A 19,629-nucleotide genomic window follows, 5' to 3' on the forward strand; every position below is an offset into this window, starting at 1 on the left:
TTTGCGGTGGAGGGAATCGAAAAGAAGCGCATCCGCAAGGTAACAAGAGAGTGTGCACATTTCAAAAGCGCTCCGTCCGTTAAAATGTTGTCGTCTAAATGATGTCGTTTATATAAGCCTCACCAAATTTTCTCCCCCCGCTACAGGGCAAGATAGAATACCTGGTCAAGTGGCGAGGCTGGTCTCCCAAGTAAGTCTGAATGCATTCATTTTTTTTAAAATATCTCGAATAGATTATTACCTTCATGGAATATTGGGAACATTCTGCAACAATTAGCAAGTGTTGTTCCTTAAAATGCTATTCATCAAGGGCGTGCGCTCACTGGAGCCAGTGTGTGTATGTGTATGTGTATGTGTGTGTGTGTGTGTAGGCTTGGAGAGCGCGGTCGGTATGTGTTTCAATGTATCCGCGGATGCCTTCACTAATTTATGCGAGGAAAGGGGGTAGGCACAGCCATGTAATCCCGTTTTAATTATTTCTGCTCTGCCAGCGAATTTACGAGACAGTGGTGCTAAAATGGCCGACTGTAAGTCGGTGCAAGCGAGCACATACAGTCTTTTTGACATTTTGCTCCACTCGGGACTATACATGGTTGATTTGCTGTAGAGGGCATGTGATTCACAGTTGTTATAAATGGGCTTCTCCTTCTAAATTCAGTCATCTTGGAGAAAAAACCCACATTTACCAGGACATATTTTTGGAGGCCTACACTTACCTGTCCACTCTACATTGATTGCACACTAATGGGCAGGATCAGCATCAAAGGGAATGTGTGAATGAGACGGACAAGAGCATAGGCCTGTAAGGCAAGATGTTTGTCATCAGAAAAGGGAAGTTTTCTCGCGATAGCTTTCTAACAGTCGTTTTCTTCTCTCTGCAGATACAACACATGGGAACCCGAGGAAAACATCCTTGACCCGCGTCTTCTCGTCGCGTTTCAAAACAGGTGAGATGGGTGGACTTTGGACATGGCCGCGCAGCCTCCAGTTCAGCCATGACCTTATATGGGCATGGGAGGAGGGGCGCTGTAGTAACTCTATTATCGAACCCCCGCCCCCCATCACACAGGACTGTCCCCCTGAGGAAAAGGTCTGAGGGCTCGTTGTGAGAATTCCTAAGACACGCTTATGGAATGAGTGGATACGCGCAAATGTGCATGGATGTATGCTTTATGAAGTTAATTTTAACACATTATCATATCACGTGGGTTTACTCAAGATCATATAGCTCAGATGATCACGCAGTGGTCCAAAGAAAATCGAGGTAGCAGTCTTTATTTCACAAGGTGGGTCTACATGATGGACCATGAAAAGAATTGTGAAAGCTATCCTCCCCCTGTGGACCTACTGCAATTTTTTTTCTTCATGTCCATAAAGTCACCAGTTAATTTGCTGTGGGACTGCTAGGACCCAGCAGGATAGGTGCTGCTGTCTTAACAGTTGAAAACTGTACTGGAAAGCCTGAATTCAGCCTCAATTAGACCTGATTATTAACCAATCAACAACACATCTTTTCTTTCCTTTCTTTCTTTAATTACCATTTGATGTTATGGAAACATAATTCCTAACCGTTCAGGCATTCATTGACTGACAGTGTGTCCATAATCTAATTAGTGGCCTGTAAAATAATCGCAAATACACAAATATCACAAAGAGTTCATGCTGTTAATGAATACAAATGCTTCTGTCATTTTAGCCCTATGGCATGTCACAGGAGTATTTTGTGTATATTGCTGGACCCATGAGACCTATGAGATATACTCTCCCCGTAGGCCACCAGTCCACTCATGGGACTGCCTGAGTAAGACATGAATGCTGGTGAAAAGAATTCACATTTTTGAAAATGCTAATTGACGCCCAGTGCTCTCCAGTGTTTCCAGTGTGCCGCTCTCATATTCCCCAGCAGCCTGCCTGCATGTGTGTCTGGCTCTGTGCTGATGGTCATGGAGTGCTGCCTCTGCGCTCTGTGTGTGTGTGTGGACTCTGCTCCCAGAGGATGGGGGAGGGGATCCAACAAGAGAGGCTGTAATTGCCAAATCTTCTGTAAATAGGGGTCACCCCGTTGGACGTCTCTTGTTTGAAATCACACACATTATTGCGTTACGATGCAGACCGTGCATTGTATCCATTTGTGGTCTGATAGCTTGAACATCTGTAGCAAAAGGCCCAGAGTAGGCTGGTCCATAATGCATGCAGCCAGCCTTCACCAACCGCTGGTTATTTATGAGCCAATGATGAGTCAAGGTTTATATCGGGGAACAATATTTCACAGAGACAGGCCAATGCATGGTCTACTCACTACAGCTAGAATAACACCTTTCCCTCTCTCCTACCATTGGGTGTTGTAGTCAATGAAAAGTGTTTTCCAATGTGCCATGAGATGTTTGTTTTCAGTTGGATGTTTACCACCTAAACTTTTGAGTGATTAGGCATAAGCTGTGTTCCACAAGGCATTGTGGTGTGCATATTTTCAACCTCAGCATGTATCCCAGAACTATTCCACAATGTTGTATTTATCCCATTTCATCCATACCTCATGACCCTAATTAGGATTTGAATGTGAGTGAAAGCATAGAAAAGAGGAAGGGTTTGCAGCAGGAGGGAGGAGGTTTGAAAGACAAGGAGAGATTCTCCCCGCTGTAGCCTTAATTGAATTTCTCCCCGATAATGAGAATATGGAATGGGCCGATTACCATGGAGAGAGCTATGCAAATAAGGACCATAATGCTTTGCAGCAGGTCACACGTGGGCCTTCATTAGTCTTCCAAATCAAAATTCCACATTTGACCTTGAATAGGTAGAAGAAAATTAACGAATACTGGAAATGTCAAACCTGTAATTTACTATGGGATGTTATTAGATTTTGAATTGTATTAAAGTAATTCATTGTATTGCAAATTATGTATATAGAAGGTATGTGTGCTGTTGTTCAGCATTGTAAGCAAATATCATCTTTTGTTTTCACAGAGAGAGACAGGAGCAGCTGATGGGATATCGTAAACGAGGGCCGAAACCAAAACATCTTTTAGTCCAGGTAACTACCATCACTCACACATAGTTTCTGCGAAAACCTTCTCCTGTATTTCCAAGTATTTATTTTTTGTTGAGACGCAAGTTTCACTTCAGTTTTCTCTGGCCAAAAGGGGAGGACTGTCAGGTGTTTTAGAGATGCTGTCATTATAGTTGTGGTTATTTATGGATTTGCATTGTGAGAGGTAGAGTGAAAGATACAGAGGATAGGTCCTCCAGCTGGCTCATCATGAAACTGGGTTTGTTCCCTGAGGTTATGTAAGTGTTGCTTGAGTGCACTCATTTTTATCTCTGCATGTTCATTATTTTTTATGCTAAATAGCTGTGTGTGCAAAACACCCCTTCCCCTTTTTTTGTGTGCTTCATATTCTAGAGCGTATGTTCTTTTTGCTCCAAGTGAATCTGTACTGGGAGAATATTTTGTCTTCCATTTCCTGTTTGTAAATGTTTTCCCCAAGACAGGTTGTTCTAACAGTAATTCAAAGCAGTGCCAACAGAGATATGTGGTTGAAAATAGCACATTGTCTTCCTTTTGACTATCTTAGGTCAGAAATTTACAAGACCATATTGTGACCCAAATGTGATTAGATATTTTGAGAGACTCAAAGCTGATTGCTATGCAGTGTCACATACTGTATCATGCCGTTCTACCAGAGTCACACGTGGCCAGCAATCAGGGATAAAGCGTGACATGTCTGGTGGCACTTCTCTGACCTAAGGTCACAGCCAAAGCTTCTTGAGCGTTCCACTGCAGTGCCCCTCTGATGGCCCAAAGGGTCAGCCTGGGGTACAGAAGGGGGAGGGAACAAAATGGTGGGAGGGATGTCATAAGTTAAGCACTGATTGGATACCTTATTTGAATTGTCAATAGGCTTCAACATCCTGTAGTCATTAATTATATATGAATTTGAAGTGCTTGTTTGCATGTTAATAGCACACACATTTATATGTCTGTGAAATTTCATATCAATGCCCATTGATTGTCATCTAATATTTTGAAATTATTTATTTACATTAATTGATATCCTATGGAGACCCTAGAATTATTATTATTTATGCATTTCTTATGCTGAGAATGAGATGAAGATGCAAATGGTTGAAATATTAACCTTGTGTTGTCTCTCTTCTTTCAGGTGCCTTCGTTTGCCCGAAGATCGTGTATTCCTGCAGGTTTCGAGGAGACATCCCAGGATGCAGAAGGCTGCCTCAGGACAGATCCCATCCAGGTGCAGCGCTCCCAGCCTCAACAGTACCAGCTGAACAGCAAGAAGCACCATCAATACCAGCCCAGCAGCCAGGAGGTCCCTCCAGACCAGCTAGCCAATGGCAAGAAGAAGTTCATCTACCAGCTAAACAGCAAGAAGCACCACCACTATGAGCCTGATCCCAATATGTATGATGCACAGGCTTCTAGACTCAAAGAGGTGGTCAAGGTTCAAGAATCAGCCAGTAAACCAGCCAATCCTGGCTGGAACTTACCACTGGCACTGCAGCAGAAATGGGTCCGTGACAAAGACACTGGCTGCTTGAGCAAAGTCAAAGAGCTGGCAGTAGAGGTACGGAAACCGACAACTAGTGTTAAGGAGGCGGAGAGTGAACGTGCCCTCAAGCCCAATCCTAAAGACGCAACCCTCCCTAGTGCTATTAGTAGCAAGATGAAGATAATCAAGAACAAAAACAAGAATGGTCGTATCGTGATTGTCATGAGCAAGTATATGGACAGTAACAAGGTACATGGGGCAAAGGGTAAACATGGGGAATCATCGGGTGAAGAGAAACCCCAACACACCAAACCATCAGAAAACAATCCATCGCACAGAACCAAAATGGTGGAGCAGTTGCACCTAGAGAACGGTGTCCCCAAAGAGATCTGCAATGGCAGTTCCCCCCCTGCCGCAGAGCATCCCAAAAAGTGTTCTCCGAAGGACAGACATTTCTCCAAACCTTCGCCAAGCACGGCAGAGGAATACAACACAGAAGTGGCTCGCGGTCAGGCTGATTTGCCGGATGACCTACCCCTACAGCTAACCGCTAGCCCGCTTCCAACATCCTGGGCTATGGACACAAATATCCCAACCACTATAGCCATTGACCAGATCAGGATCCCCTCTTTCCCCAGCGACCGCAAGCGTAAGCTCTCAGAGCCGGTGGAGGACAGGAGTGTTTCCAAAACTTTCCTCAGTTCCAGAAGCTTCAGTGTCCCGAACACTGTGGTGACTCCACCTCAGGACAAACCTATGGACCTCCACTGTAGCGCGCCACGCCAAAGCAGTGCATGTACATATGACGTTACGGACTCTAGCAGCCAAGAGGAGCCTATGGATCTTAGTTGTCCAAAGACCAAGAAGCAGACAGAGCCAGAAATACAACCAGAACCGGAACCAGAACCAGAACCTGAGTCTGTCATTCCAGATCCAGCTCCTGTGACAGAGGATCCAGAGAAATCAACAGAAAAGACTAAGGAAGAGCCTGTTAAAAAAATCTCACCTTTCATGGGAAATATTATAATCACTGATATCACAACAAACAGTCTCACTGTCACCTTCAAGGAATATGTTTCTTTCTAACAAGCTCTTGTTTTGTCAAATGGGAGTACTAGTGACCGATTGGAAGACGCTGTCAATATGTGCATATGTAAAAACATATGAGAATTTTGTATATATGGAAATTTATAATTTATCATTCAAATTCAATATGTTTCTTATAATGTTTTATACTGTAACTCCTCTGTGATGTTGTAGCCAAGAAAGTGCCCTCGAGGATTTGAGTGACTGCATTCAGGTGGATGTATACCACTAGAAAAATATCCGTATATTTGTCATATGGAACTTCATGGAATACCTTTTGCCGTTGTTTCATACCAGTACCAAACTTATAGCCTGAGATGTATGAAGGTTTATACATATTTTGTATTTAATAATATCAGTTATTTTGGTCCTAATAGAAGGTAGAGAAGAACTTGTTGAGTGTACGGTGATCAAAGATCAAATTGAAAGCACTTAATTGCAATTGCCTGTGCATACGTTGATTTGTATCATGTACTCTGCTCGTGGAGAAACAACTGTTCTCCACAGGTTTTATTTCATTGCTTCACAATCTACTCCAGTCAGGTCCCCTCAGTCTGAATTGGCATATTCCATTTGATGATTTGTTTGTGGCTTTGTTGAAGAGAAGTTAATGGCCATGAAATGCAAATGTAAAAACTAGGTGCGTCTGGCACCCAAGGCAACAGAACACGGTGTAAACACCCAATGACAACAGTTGGCTGCACTTGGCTGTGTCAACAACCTGCAAGTAATTTCCCCTATATTTCTTTTGTCAACATCTTGTCTTGCCCTTGAGATGCAACAAAGGCCTCAGTGGATATGCTATCGCACCCCTATCTATTGCTGTATTGCACTTTTTACCTTTAGTAAACATTTAGGGAATAAAGTGTGACATTTTCAAAGGTCAGTACCCATTAAGAATAAGATCTATCAAAAACCGAGCTAGGAGTTTCATTTATCAACCATGTCACTTTCCCATTAAGATGACTTATTGATTCTTACCATAATTAGGTTGTGATTTATTACATTGCTGTTTACCTCACATATTGCTGGCGTTACTTTAAAATATCTATGCTAGTCTTTTTTAGGAGTGTCTTAATGTCACACAGATTAGCAATATTCATCTCATTTTGCTATTGAAGCTTATTGTATGATCTGAAGAATATATGTGACTGCTACATGTTTTAGACCAAGCTACCAGGGTTACTAGTCATGTTGTACAGATTTGATGTGTGTTGTGAGGCTGGCTTTTGTATCCTGTTTCATGCAATCCAATGAGTGCAAGCTATTTTGATAATGCTGCTGAAAATTCAAATGTCACAGTACTTTTGTCTTTGAAAACCTGTTGGATGTAACCTACATTTGAGTCTAAATTGCCTTCTACGCACACTTAATGCAAAGCCAGTAAGAATGCTACAATACGCATCTATAATAATGAAGATGAAAAGTGCATATTTATTGACATTTAATTTGTTGTTCAAAACAATTACAATATGTCCTCTGCATCAGAAGCTGCAAATGATTCCGATGAACAGTTTGTCCTTTTTGAAAGACGTTTTTGAGTCCGTTTGCTACTTTTTGTCTATTCTTTCGCTATGTTTTGTTCATTCTTTCTTGCACTTGGTTCACAGTCAAAATGATTGTTATACAGTAGCCTATGTTCTGTACGGACTTGGTGGACTCGATGCTGTCAGCACAGCTTACTGGATGGTATGTTTCACAATAAAGAAAGCGAACTGACCTTTTATTGATGTTGTGTGGTATTGACATGCGGTGGCGGCGGCATGCTGGGCGTGTTATTTGTTACTCAACATGCGCTCAACATGGGGAAATATTTATTTATTTACATTCTGCTGACATTTACGGGCAACTTTTCCTTATATTTGAGATTTGGCCGCATAACATCCCTAATGCTGTTAACTTGTTCCTGTCTGAAGCCGTTTTGCACGTGGAGAGAGAACGGAACATTAAACAAACTAGAAACAGTCACTTGGTTGTGAACCATGAATAGAACAACAGATCATGTTGCATAATCACAAACAATCCTGCACAAAGGGCCCTCTGTCTTACATAACCGCACCGGCCACTTAAACTTCACTCATGCATTATTTTTCTATGGCGGCTCGACCCTGAGCAGGAATGTAAACACACAACATAACTGGAAGAGGTGAGGGGTATTATGTCATTCGTACTGAGATTCTATGAAGAAGAAAGGATCCGTGGAGAGATGGCATTTGACCATCACATTGCCCACAGAGATGTGTGCAATCCACCACAATGTAGTGGGGGTGGGGTGTAGATTACATGAAATTTAAACATGACGTGTCTCCAGGGAGGCTTCATGATATTTGCACCAGCTTTTAGTTGGCCTGGGGTGTGTTTTTCCTCATAGTAGGCCTGGGTCACTGCAGCAATCCGTATATTATTCTATCACATATTATAATCTAGATGGTAGGCAGGTCACCAAGACCTGTAAAGTAATTAGATACACCTACATTTGACACATAGGCAAAGTCAGTTATGACTTTTCAGGACCTGATTGACGCGAAGCAAGAGGTGGCGGGCCTCTGTATGTTCTGCATATTCTTGTTCTTCTCTGATCGTGGAATGTGAGTGTTGTCGCTGTTATGTTTCCCATGGGAGTTGCCTATCAAAGAATGTTGTCAGAGAAACACAGCAACCTTGAAGGGGATTAAGACAAGTCGAGAAACACTGTAGCCTCGCACTGAAAAGAAAGAAAGAAATAAAGAATGGAAGAAAGAAAGAAAGAAAGAAAGAAAGAACATATCCCTATAGAGAGCAGGCATGTCTGCAATACTGTTGATAATCCGTATACCGCCTGATTTTGTGTTTCTACATCATTTAAATAATTAATGGTCTCTTCATATAAATTCTGGTGAAATCAGATGTATGTTACCAGACTGCGGTGAAAGCAAAGCTGTGACTTCCACGATGCCTTTGTCTCCCAGCATTTTCTCTCATTTGGTTTTCAAATAGACTAAATTAATCTGCTGTGAGCTTGATTTTGTTGTCAATTTAGTGCCAATTCAACATTTCTCAGAGAAAATGGTAGGCTATGTAATTTTCTGGCTTGAAGTTCCTATCGGGAAAATCTACATTACCAAAGAAAATTATTTTCAAATCGTGTAATAGGTGTATAGCGCTCTAAATGCTATTAAATAAGACACCAGATGTTTAATCTAATAAGGTAGCCTCATCAGTAAAGGATTAGGCTAGTCTACTTTTACATAGCCTATCAGTAATCGGTGCTTCTCATACATGTGTAATTAACCGTGATTACAATTTCACAGTAATTAGTTCAACTTTATATTGGGCTCACACTCTGTCTGTGTCAAATTTTCAACTATAGAGTCTCTAACGCCGAAAAAGAGACAGCCATTTTCTCGCCTCTACTTCTCTGGGGGTCTTGTGTGGGAAATGGTTGCTTAGAATAATGCGCTGAAGTGGGAAGACTTAATAAACTTCAGATCCGAGCGCTCTGATGCTGCTGGCAGTGTAAAAACAGGTTGAATTTCATAACTGACGAATAAGGTCCGCAGTTTCAGTGGATTTTAGGCTGTGCGGGCTAAGCTCTTATTGAATTTCAATAAAATAGTACGGCAAAAGAGTCAGAAAAAAAAGGAAAATATATCACAACCAGTGGATTAATCCATATCAGGGACATATTTCTGTGAAATGGCAACCAAAAACATGGACCAATGAGAGAACACATTTTAAAGCTCGTTTGCGAAAATCAGCTGATAAAGTACTATAGCCTATATAGGCTACATAGGCCTATTACCCAAATTTTAGACAGTTGCACGTTTTATTGTCTACTCCATCTCTCTCTCTCTCTCTCTCTCTCTCTCTCTCTCGCTCTCTCTCTCTCTCTCTCTCTCTAGCTATCTATCATGCCTTCGAACCAACTCTGACTCAGTCATGCATGTGCAGGAAACTGAAACACCGTTGCGCAGGGGAGCATATTTATAGACCAAGTGTGATGTTTCACATTCCACTTTTATCATCGTGCCCACCATGCACTCACTTGGTTTCATCTCCGTATAGTCTCAGAGGACCATGCAAGCATGCAAGATAATTCGGCTAACTTATACCAGTGAGTGTGAACCAGCAGAGGCCTGGTCTACCTGAAAAAAATTACAATCAAACATATTTCTGGAAAGGAAACTTCATGCATTCAATAACACATTAAATGAGCTCCTCCTTGCCTTTACAGAAATATAAATAGTCTAAGGTAATTATATAAATAGGCTCGCTGGGCCTTTGATGTAGCTAGCTATACTCCATATTGTTTAGGGTAAGGTTATACTAACATGCATGTTTTTTTTGGGGTTTTTTTTAAACCAGAACGAACTATGAAACACAAATAGATCCAACCTAAATACCTAAATTAGATGCTTATGAGAAGTGAAAGACCTGCGGTGGAACCTGGTAGAGAATGCATTCTAATTCGCCATGCGCTCACTTGCATTGAAATAAGCAAAGCTTCAGACCCATATAGCGTCGTTTTTTTCACTTGTGGTTTTGATCTGAAGCCTGCGAGCCACCTTCAGTAGAAAATGTCGCCCGGTAAGTAGGACAGTGAACAGCGTGCTGTGTGCAGCAGTTGCCCAGAAACCAGAGAGCCAATAATGTTCTCACAGAGCCAGCACTGTTTATTCATGTGCGGCTGTCGCCATTGCGGCTCTGCAGTCAAGCTTGTAGACTCACTTATCATCGACACACCACCAAATATGGAGAACCGCAGCGTGCAGTCTCTCTATTACCTCCCCTAAACAAGCACCCGTCGTTTTTCTCTCTGAAAAGAAACCATATAGTACCGACAGGAAATGTCGGTCTGGAGGCTCTGACTGTATCAAAATGGAGGTTCATATTTCGACGGCAGCCACAACGCATCTTTTGTCCGCGGCGCGCCCGCCTTTGTCTGTTGGGAAATTAATGAAACAGACAGATCGCGCGCTTATGGCAAATATTAGACAATGATTGACTATGCTTTTATCGGGAGAGACGATGTGGCAAACGTGGCTGCGCTTCTCCAGGGGATAGGTTCATTCCCTCCCTGGTTTTTGATGTTGTGCCCACAGAGCAAATGAATCTCCATGTTGCGATTCCATTTTACACATCTGCAATATGCTTATTCCACATCCGATATTATATAGGCTAATAGACTTTATGAATAATTGAGCTAAACAGTAGACAGTTTGCATGGCACATGGACGTCATTTGGATATGGCAAGGTATTACACTTCCCATACCTCAGCCTGAGTGGGTCCAGATTAGATATTACAGTTTTAATCAAAAAATGACAGAAATCTATTTGAAAGTCATATATTAAAAAAAAAAAAAAAAAACATATCAGGGGAGCATGCGGGACCAATGTTCCCTTTTAGTTCTGTGCGTCTGTGCAGCAGAGCTTAATGACCAACACCTATTAATTTATCACATTGACCAGATAATAACATCATGTCAGTCAACAGTAATTGCCATATTTATCCCCAGAAATTTAGTCGATATAAAGAGTTTCGAAGGTATAAGATGCAGAGCCTTTGCCATACTTTAGGGTTCAGTGAATAAACTCCTACAGGCCTACTGAGTGTGACTGTGACAGGGCTGCAGGCTGCATGCACTAACTGAAAAAAGAAAATCGTAGTATAAAAACTGAGGCTGATAAATAAATATATATATATATTCGTATTGCGCCAATCTTTTATTATTTTGAGCGCATTTTTAATTGTTAAATGACCCTCGTTATCAATTCGATTTTAGAATGTCATCTCTTTGATTTGGAATTTAATAAAGTTGGCTCTTGTTGGTCTAATCATGGAGGCTCTGGCAGATGAAGGCTACACATCTTAAGATTATGCCTTGATGTTCCTCTGTAAATTTGCCTTGGCTCATATCTTTACCTTTACCTCCTCTTGGATAAATGAAGGGCTGATGAATGTAGAAAATTGCACCTGAAACCTATACAGAATGTGAGATTCAATGATAGTTAAAGCTCCGCATCCATTCATTTTTTCTTCGTTTTTTTTTTCTGTGAAAGAATGTTTTAATCGCAATTACAAGACAATGCGGAGTTGTAATATATTCAGTTAAAGGCTGACAATCTTGGGCTGAATGCCAATGATTCCTTGAGAAAAGATACAAAAAAAAAAAAAGAACTAATTTAATAATAATACTAATAATAATAATAATGGGTTCCTATTGACACAAAAATATAATATTTTATGTGCAATGAAATCAAGAAACTTTTAGGTTAATTACTTAATTTTATCTGTATAACAGCAAGAAACAATAATAATAATAATGATAATAATAATAATACAAATAATTATGTTAATAATAATAATAATTATTATAATAATTATAACGATAGTGATAATAATATTAATAATGACAACAAATGTTTCCAATAATAGCCCAACACTGTTCAGAATTAGTCTTACTACTGTATGTTTCCTGCCGTCACAGAAGAATCACTGAACACCTATTTTGTAAACGTCTCTTATAAGAAGTGACAGGCCTTCGTGCCCATATTTAGATGTACAGAAAGGGAGACGAAAAATGTAATCAGAATGATTAAATCAATTGAGACAGGATTCAATCAAATTTATTGTCTACAGATACACAAAACATTTTTATATCCCCTCCGGCTTCAAGCTGTTATTTGAGGCAATTCTGACCATTTTTGAGTGAAGCAATTAATATTCAACCTCTCACTTTCATTGGACTACCTTTTCCGATTTAATTATGTCATTTGATTTGTGGCTGGATTTCAATGTGTGTAAACGGCTCTTTCTATAAAAATGCCCGTTCTTATATAATTAAACTATTGCGCTTAATCGTCTAAAGTCTAATGGCTGCTCCCTTTGGAAGAATCTCATCGGCGTTCAGTCTAATTCTTAGACTGAATAGAGTAAGCATGTGTGGCAATAACTATACAATATACTATACTATACAAATGCAAATGTATAGCCATATTTGAACCGCAGTGTCGGCGATCTCAGACTTATTATACAAAAATAATTGAAAGATTGAAAGATTGAAGATTTGCCTGATATAGTTTATGTGCCAATGCACTCTATACAAGCGATGTTTAAGCACTAAGCTAATTTATCTGCGCATTCAAACAAAGATTTTGTGCTTTTTCATAGACAGGCGTGCCATGCGTAAAATTGGAATTTAAGCCATAATGCGCAAAAGTTCAATTACGCACGGTATGGCACCGTAATGCACATAGAGATGATGTAAGGGCCTTTTTATGACTCGATGCTGTGCAATATGTGAAATTGTAATGAAAATGTGTCGTTACAGGTTATGAAAAAGCCTTTTAAATAAGCGATTGCGAGCTTATGTTAAAGAGCTCATCTGTGCCTGAGGCCGGGTTTACTCGGGCCAGCGGTTCTCCAGCGTTTCCATGTCACGGATCCCCAAGTAGACGCACATGCGAGTAGACCATAGGCCCCCATTTAATAGGGTTTTGTCGCAGGGACCCCGATTTGAAAACAAATTTGGCAATTGTTGTTGCTGCTGCTTTATTCATATATTCTATTTATTTTTTAAATCATATTTATAGATGTATTTGTTTTTTTATAGCTGGGTTGTGCATGGGAGGTAGTGATGACGGTGAAACCTGTGATTAGCATAGTCATTCTCATATATTCTCTCACTAGGATAACTTATAATCAATTTAATTATAGTGGAATTAAACTATTCCTCCTTTTGGTGGGGACCTCTGGACTCCCCTCAGGGACCCCTGGGGGTCCCCGGACCCCCCTTTGAGAGCCTCTGACTTTGGCTCTTCTACTTTGCCAGACATTCCTGTACAGCAGCCAGAGCAGCGGGGCTCCTCCCCTTCACTCAGCAACCCGGAGCACGTAGCAACAGCTGAGCCAATGTGCTCTACCACGATCCTTCCTACCGACTGCGGTGCCTGGCAACAGAAAAAGACGTGATGACGTCATCCCCACATCGCGTATTATGGGATGTGCGGAATTAAACAACCCGAAGAGGACACGGGAAAGCCAAAAACAAAAAATAACACAGGCAGAAACAGACGAGGTTCATGTAAACCATGGAGCTCTCGGCTGTTGGTGAGAGCGTCTTCGCAGCCGAGTCCATCATTAAACGCCGTATAAGACGGGTACTCGCTGCGTTTTTGTCCACAGGCTGTGTCTCCACCTATTACGCAACCATTTGTTTGTGCAGCGCCGAAAGGCAATCCGCTGATAACCTGAATCTATTACGGATCTTTTTTGCAGGGTCGCTGGGAATATCTTGTGAAATGGAAGGGTTGGTCTCAGAAGTGAGTATAATCGCCGAGGCTGTAAAGGACAGCGCTCCTGCCTGGCCGCTCGCACAACTGCAGCAGCTCAGAGTCTGTCGTTATATTTTGTTTGTGTACATATACTCTGTCTACTGTTTCATAGCAGAGCCTACTGTGTAGGCCTGGTCGGCTGTGTGCAACAGCACGGTTTGGAAAATGTGTGCGTATCAGCCCGCTGGGATGTAAAGTCACCACTAGCTTTAGCAATGGCTGAGTTCACAGTGCGTCACTGTCCGCTACGTAGTCGATAATTGCAGTGCACGAAGCGAGGCAGCTTTGATAAAAGTGTACCATGTGTCTGTTTAGGCGTGTGATGCGCTCCCCTTACGGCCCAGAACACCTCTCCCTCTTCATTATTTTGATGTAGGTACAGCACTTGGGAACCGGAGGAAAACATTCTGGATGCACGTCTCTTTGCTGCCTTCGAGGAGAGGTGAGGGTTTGACAGCGCAGCAGTAGGCCTCTCTGCAGAAATGAGATGGCAGCACGCGTTCTGCTCCACAAAACTATACATCATCATTCGTCTTTCAGTCTAGTTTTGAGTCTTAAAATCTTGTTTTTTATTCGAACAAGTGAACACAGAAACCTGCAAATGGAGATGATTTAATTTGTTTCCAATGCAAATCAACTTGTTTCAAGAATTTTCTTGAATCAGGTCTTGATACTAGTGGAGACACCTGCCTTATTGGCACTTGTTTCTAAAATATATATATAATCCTGAAACAATTAAATTGCACTGGGAACAAGTGGGAATTCTCTCACACATTGGCAGATTTACCCACTTGCTAAGAAAATAAGATTTTTAAGACTAAATGGGACTAAATGAGAAATGACTTGTTAAGGCGGACTTTGTTTTAAAGTGTGCTTATTCAAATGAGTGTTGTGGTGAATCTTTTAATAAGATTTCATTCACCAGGGAACGCGAAAGGGAGCTGTTTGGGCCAAAAAAGAGGGGACCTAAACCCGAGACATTTCTTTTGAAGGTGAGTGAAAGTTAATGACAGCTTTAACAGTTCTATAGTGGTTTGCATTCGTTTCCTGTCATGGGGCATGTCATGTAGCCTATGGCCCAAATGAATCATTTCCATGACATGAACAGCTAGGCAGCCATATCAGTTGTATAACTATTGGAGTGTCATTGAGTTGTTTTTGATGAGAGCTGCCTCTATACTTCGTTGCATTATGAACAGACTTAAAACTATTTGCCATTTCATGAGGTGAAAATTGTTTCATTGGAATAAGTGTAACCCGGCAGAAAATATAGATTTTATTTCATCATCAAAGCAATTTTAAGGTAGTTAATCTTATCAAATACTAGCCTATATTTGGCGTTCTCAAGGTTTTATCATTTTTATATATTTTCAAAATAATTTAGGCTAATTGAAATTGTTGGTTATGATAAATGTATGTGCACATTCTGCAAGCATCCAGATAAAATAATGTAGACTCCCATGCCTCTGGCTGAAGCTTCAATTTTCCTCATTCTTTAATACAATTTTAAAATGACTGTATTACTTAACAAACAAAAAGCAGCTTTTGGGTGAAACCTTGGAAGTCCAATGTACCCAAATAGATCCCCAGCTGCCTCTCTTAAACTATTAAATTCCCTCCAGAGACGACATTGTCATCTATAACTTATAACAGTTATTTTCTCTCTGTCTCCAGGCCAAAGTCAAAGCCAAAGCCAAGACATATGAATTCAGAAGAGAAGCTCCGAGGGGGATCCAGGTTTCCTATCCCATCCCGGAGCCTGTCATAACACCGAGGGCCCGAGAGGGCTTACGCACCGTTGTCCCCACTATCTTCCCACCGAGCGCGGTCAACAGAGGGGAATGTGTCCATGTCCGACCTCCAGAGCTAGATAGGAGGCCCAGACCGGCTCCACCCGCCTCATTCACGCTCCAGGAATCCGCCAGTGTGCCCAAAAAGAGAGGGCGCAAACCCAAGCAGATTTTACCTTATAATAAAGATCATGGGAACAGCCCGGCAGAGCCTGATAATAAGCGGAGCAGGCTACTGGAGGAGCCGGTGCCACACGGTCTGTCCAAAATGTCCCGACGTTTGCATCAGCACGGAGAGACGTCTGATCACAGCCTCATGCAGCTGACGAGGAGGTTTCAAGAGGAGACCACGATCACGCCCAAGTCTAGCCATGAGCAGAGACATATGGGGAGCGCAGGCCTGTCCCAAACTTGCACACGCAATCCAGATGTGCGCAAGGCTAATCAGGGGGGGCACAGGACTAATTGCTTGACTAGGATGTCTATTCCTCGGCCCAGGCCGAAGCACTTGGCACAAAAGCACAACTGTCGTGCTGAGGAGTATTCTGGGCCCCGGGAACAACCTGCTGTCATCTCGAGACAGGCTGAGGCCAGTGAGTCATCCAAGCGACCAGACGCGTCCTGGACTCCGAGTCTCAGCAACTTGGATAACGTGACTGTGACAGATGTCACGACGAACTTCTTGACAGTCACCATCAGAGAGAGCAACACGGACAAAGGCTTTTTCAGAGATAAAAGATGAGTACGTGCTTTTGATGTCGGGCAGAAGACTTAATATATGCCTATATCTATTCATAATTGTTTAAGAAGCTACTAACTAACAAGCCTACTGTATTACTATATTTTTTCTATGTAACTCTCCGTGTACATACGAAATATTTAATACCATGTTGAGCAAATTAAAAATCAGACATAACTTCTAATGGATATTTTGTTGTCTGTAACATTTGCAGTTTGTTTTCACCTCAAAATTGTCAATATTACGCCCTCTACTTGTTTATAGTTAACATATAAATCCACAGAAGCCTTTTGTGTCAAATAGTTGAAGCATATTATCATAAATAGCCTCCATTCTAGTCAAAACCTGCATTCCATTGTCATTCATCTTAACCATGTGAAATATTCCCACAGTCTGAACATGTGGGCTCATGCCACTCAACACAGTGACACAGTGTTCCCCGTTAGGGCAAGACTGGAATTGGATATGGATTTATATTTGTTTTGGATTCATCCTCTGCTGAGCCTTATATAAAGCACAAAATGACACCGATGATTGAAGATTATTTCCAGTCATCTTTTTACCCCCTCCATCACTCTTTGTTCTAAAGTGGGAGGTTCTTATAATAACTGCGTCGTTTTTTCATTTGAAAACCCCCTAGAAAAAAAACAAAACAATATTCAGCCTTTCTTGCATAATTATTAGGAATGTTTATTAGGTAGCAGGATCGTGCCACATCGTCGAAATCATCACTTAACCGCGGGGTCAATATTAATTATCTTCAATTGCTCTATATACCTTCTTCAAATCACAACATTTTTAATAGTAATAGTAATTAATCTATTAACAGAAATATTTTTTCCTGGGTTTCAACAGTATTCACTCTTCAGAATTGCAATATATAGTCCTAAAATGTTTGATGAATCAAATTAGGCGGAGGGAGCTGTAGCCTTTTTGGATCGATTTTAGTATAGGTATTGATTATTGCACTGACACCCTGACTATTGCACTACACAGATATCTATACCAGTGTTTCTCATCCAAAGTCACCATCCAAAAGTGGTAATGTTGTAATGCCCTATAAATCCAGGATTGATTTTAGCAGTGATTTGGCCATGGACCTCCAATATGCATGTGGGCCTGCTATCATTGGGAAGAGTAACTTATTTAATTCAGACAAGCTTGCTTTTCATGTGAGGCTACTGTGGGCTGCAGATGAACACAGCCTATGGCATCTTTACACCATGAGTCCTCCGGCATTATACCGAGATGGCTATAGGGGATTTCACAGATAAAAACGGTGACCGTGACACCGCTGTTTCACCTCTGATAATGTAGGCCCGTTCTCAAGATCTCAAGAGGGAACTGAATTTGATTTTATGTCCCTAACCCTTCCAATCGTCTTCAATGAACAACAGAAGAGCTACAAATCTTACATCATTAGACTTATAATGATATGACCCAGAAGTGTTGAGTGACTAGACTGGGCCTAACTGATACACTTAGCCTATAGGCCTAAATTGCCTGAAACTTAGGCCTAGTCTTATCTGTTTCATCATAACCATCATCATCATAATTATCATCATCATCATCGCCACCACCACCATGTTGTATGTGGTCAAATAATTTAACTTTGTAAAAAAAAAGTGGAGAATTAAGTTAGAATTAGGCCCAACCCCGACTGCGAGACACTTGTTTTATTCGCTACACTGTTGAGCATGGAGCGAGTCTGCTTTGGCGGCTTTAATTTTTATCAACCGTTCATCTGTTAATTATTTTAATATTTTGGTTACAGGCACCCCCTGAGCCATTTAACCGCTAAATGGACCGAGCAATATCTAGAGATGATGAGGCTTGTAAATTGTAAGCTCCTGTCTTTATTGTTGGTAGGCCATAGCTACCAATTATGTCCTTTGGAAAAGGTGAGGCTTTTGTTTAAGATCATATTGAGTCTCTGTAGCAACTTTGCATGGCTTGTATGATTTTCTTTTTCAACACTGGAAGTGCTGTCAGACCAGGGACATTCTACATCACCTTGGTCCTCTGATAAAGTATTCAGGGTGCAGCGCGCCACTAAAAGGCGGCTCTTTTCCACACAAAGCCTCCATTCATTTTGCTCTCCTCTCTCTCTCTGGGACACATAACCCAATCAGACCAACCAGTACCCCTGTAAAGGATCTTCATTTGGTTTCTGGCTCACCCATTTTAAATGAGAGACAGGATAGGGGCCATTGTAATATTAACCAACTTGCGGACTATCAGAACGTCAAAAGCTTTAACCCTGTCCAAACAGAATGGGCATCAATTGGATATAGCAGAGGTGTTGGCACATGCCTTATACCTCAGTCTAACTGGGTCCAAATTTGATCCTACAGTTTTTTTCAATATAATGGAGAGCGAAGATCAAGCAATAACAATCACCAGAAATGTATTTGGAAGACATAGGCCTATCTAAATCAATCAAATAATGGAGCATTCAGGGCCAACGTTGCCTCTAAGCCGCGCGTCTGTGCAAGATATTCTGTGTGACCTATCGTCTAAAAATGTATCACATAGACCACATAATATCTTGTCAGTCATCATTGCTCCATTTGTCCCCAGGCGTTTCGTTGAAATAAGCGGGGTTTCTAAGTTGCGGTGGCAAATTATATTTGCCATACCTTAGGATTTAGTGAATTGACGCCCCTGCAGAGCAGCAAAGGCTTTTCCTGCAGCTGAGAAAACATCTGGCCAAATTCTCCATATGAGTGTAATTTACTCAACGACATACCCATCAAAAACCTCAAGCCTTTGATCTGATGCTGCCTAAGGGAATATACGCAGGCCTTGAAAAGCAGCCATCACCGCTCTGGTTACGGCCCATAGACTTTACCTCCACAAGATGTCGCCACCAACATGAACTTGAATTAGTGCCAAATTATTTTGCACAGGGACCTTGATTAAAATTGAATAGGCTAAAACTGCCCATCCTTAGTAGATGAATCATTGCTGAAAGCCATGTAACGCATTCCAGGTCCTATTCATCTCCGATATTAGCGGCTGATGAGTTATATTCCCGCTGTCTGTTTTCGGGCCAGTATAGCCTGAAGCCTACATTTTGGCTTCCAGATGTGAGCTCATTGTGCGCTGCGTCAACCTGCCACTAGATGAAGCTCAAGCACAGAAAGTGTGTTGGTTTTGGGTCAATGAATTAATTATTTCATTTTCCTG

The 19,629-nt window shown here is 41.4% G+C and overlaps 2 protein-coding genes across 2 annotated transcripts in view; both read left to right on the forward strand.

Annotated features, from left to right (window-relative positions):
- cbx4 (chromobox homolog 4 (Pc class homolog, Drosophila)) overlaps positions 1-7,311 on the forward strand; it is a 7,561-nt gene extending 250 nt beyond the window's left edge. The window contains exons 1-5 of the mRNA XM_071529830.1: positions 1-39; positions 147-190; positions 882-947; positions 2,968-3,034; positions 4,164-7,311. The exon at positions 1-39 is cut by the window's left edge and continues 250 nt beyond it. Coding sequence (XP_071385931.1) covers positions 1-39; positions 147-190; positions 882-947; positions 2,968-3,034; positions 4,164-5,597 — 1,650 coding nt within the window. The 3' untranslated portion in view covers positions 5,598-7,311. The remainder of the gene's footprint in view (positions 40-146; positions 191-881; positions 948-2,967; positions 3,035-4,163) is intronic.
- Positions 7,312-13,574: 6,263 nt separating this feature from the next.
- cbx8a (chromobox homolog 8a (Pc class homolog, Drosophila)) lies at positions 13,575-16,615 on the forward strand. Its single transcript, XM_071529833.1, has 5 exons — positions 13,575-13,737; positions 13,856-13,899; positions 14,288-14,353; positions 14,837-14,903; positions 15,586-16,615. Exons 1-5 carry the CDS (start codon positions 13,669-13,671, stop codon positions 16,441-16,443), a joined length of 1,104 nt encoding a protein of 367 aa, XP_071385934.1. The 5' UTR covers positions 13,575-13,668; the 3' UTR covers positions 16,444-16,615.
- The last annotated feature ends 3,014 nt before the right edge of the window (positions 16,616-19,629 follow it).

The sequence above is a fragment of the Centroberyx affinis genome, unplaced genomic scaffold, assembly GCF_046629955.1.
Source record: "Centroberyx affinis isolate AG114_WGS23_722 - 3 ecotype Tasmania unplaced genomic scaffold, CSIRO-AGI_Caff_v1 ptg001842l_1, whole genome shotgun sequence".
NCBI classification, from domain to species: domain Eukaryota; kingdom Metazoa; phylum Chordata; class Actinopteri; order Beryciformes; family Berycidae; genus Centroberyx; species Centroberyx affinis.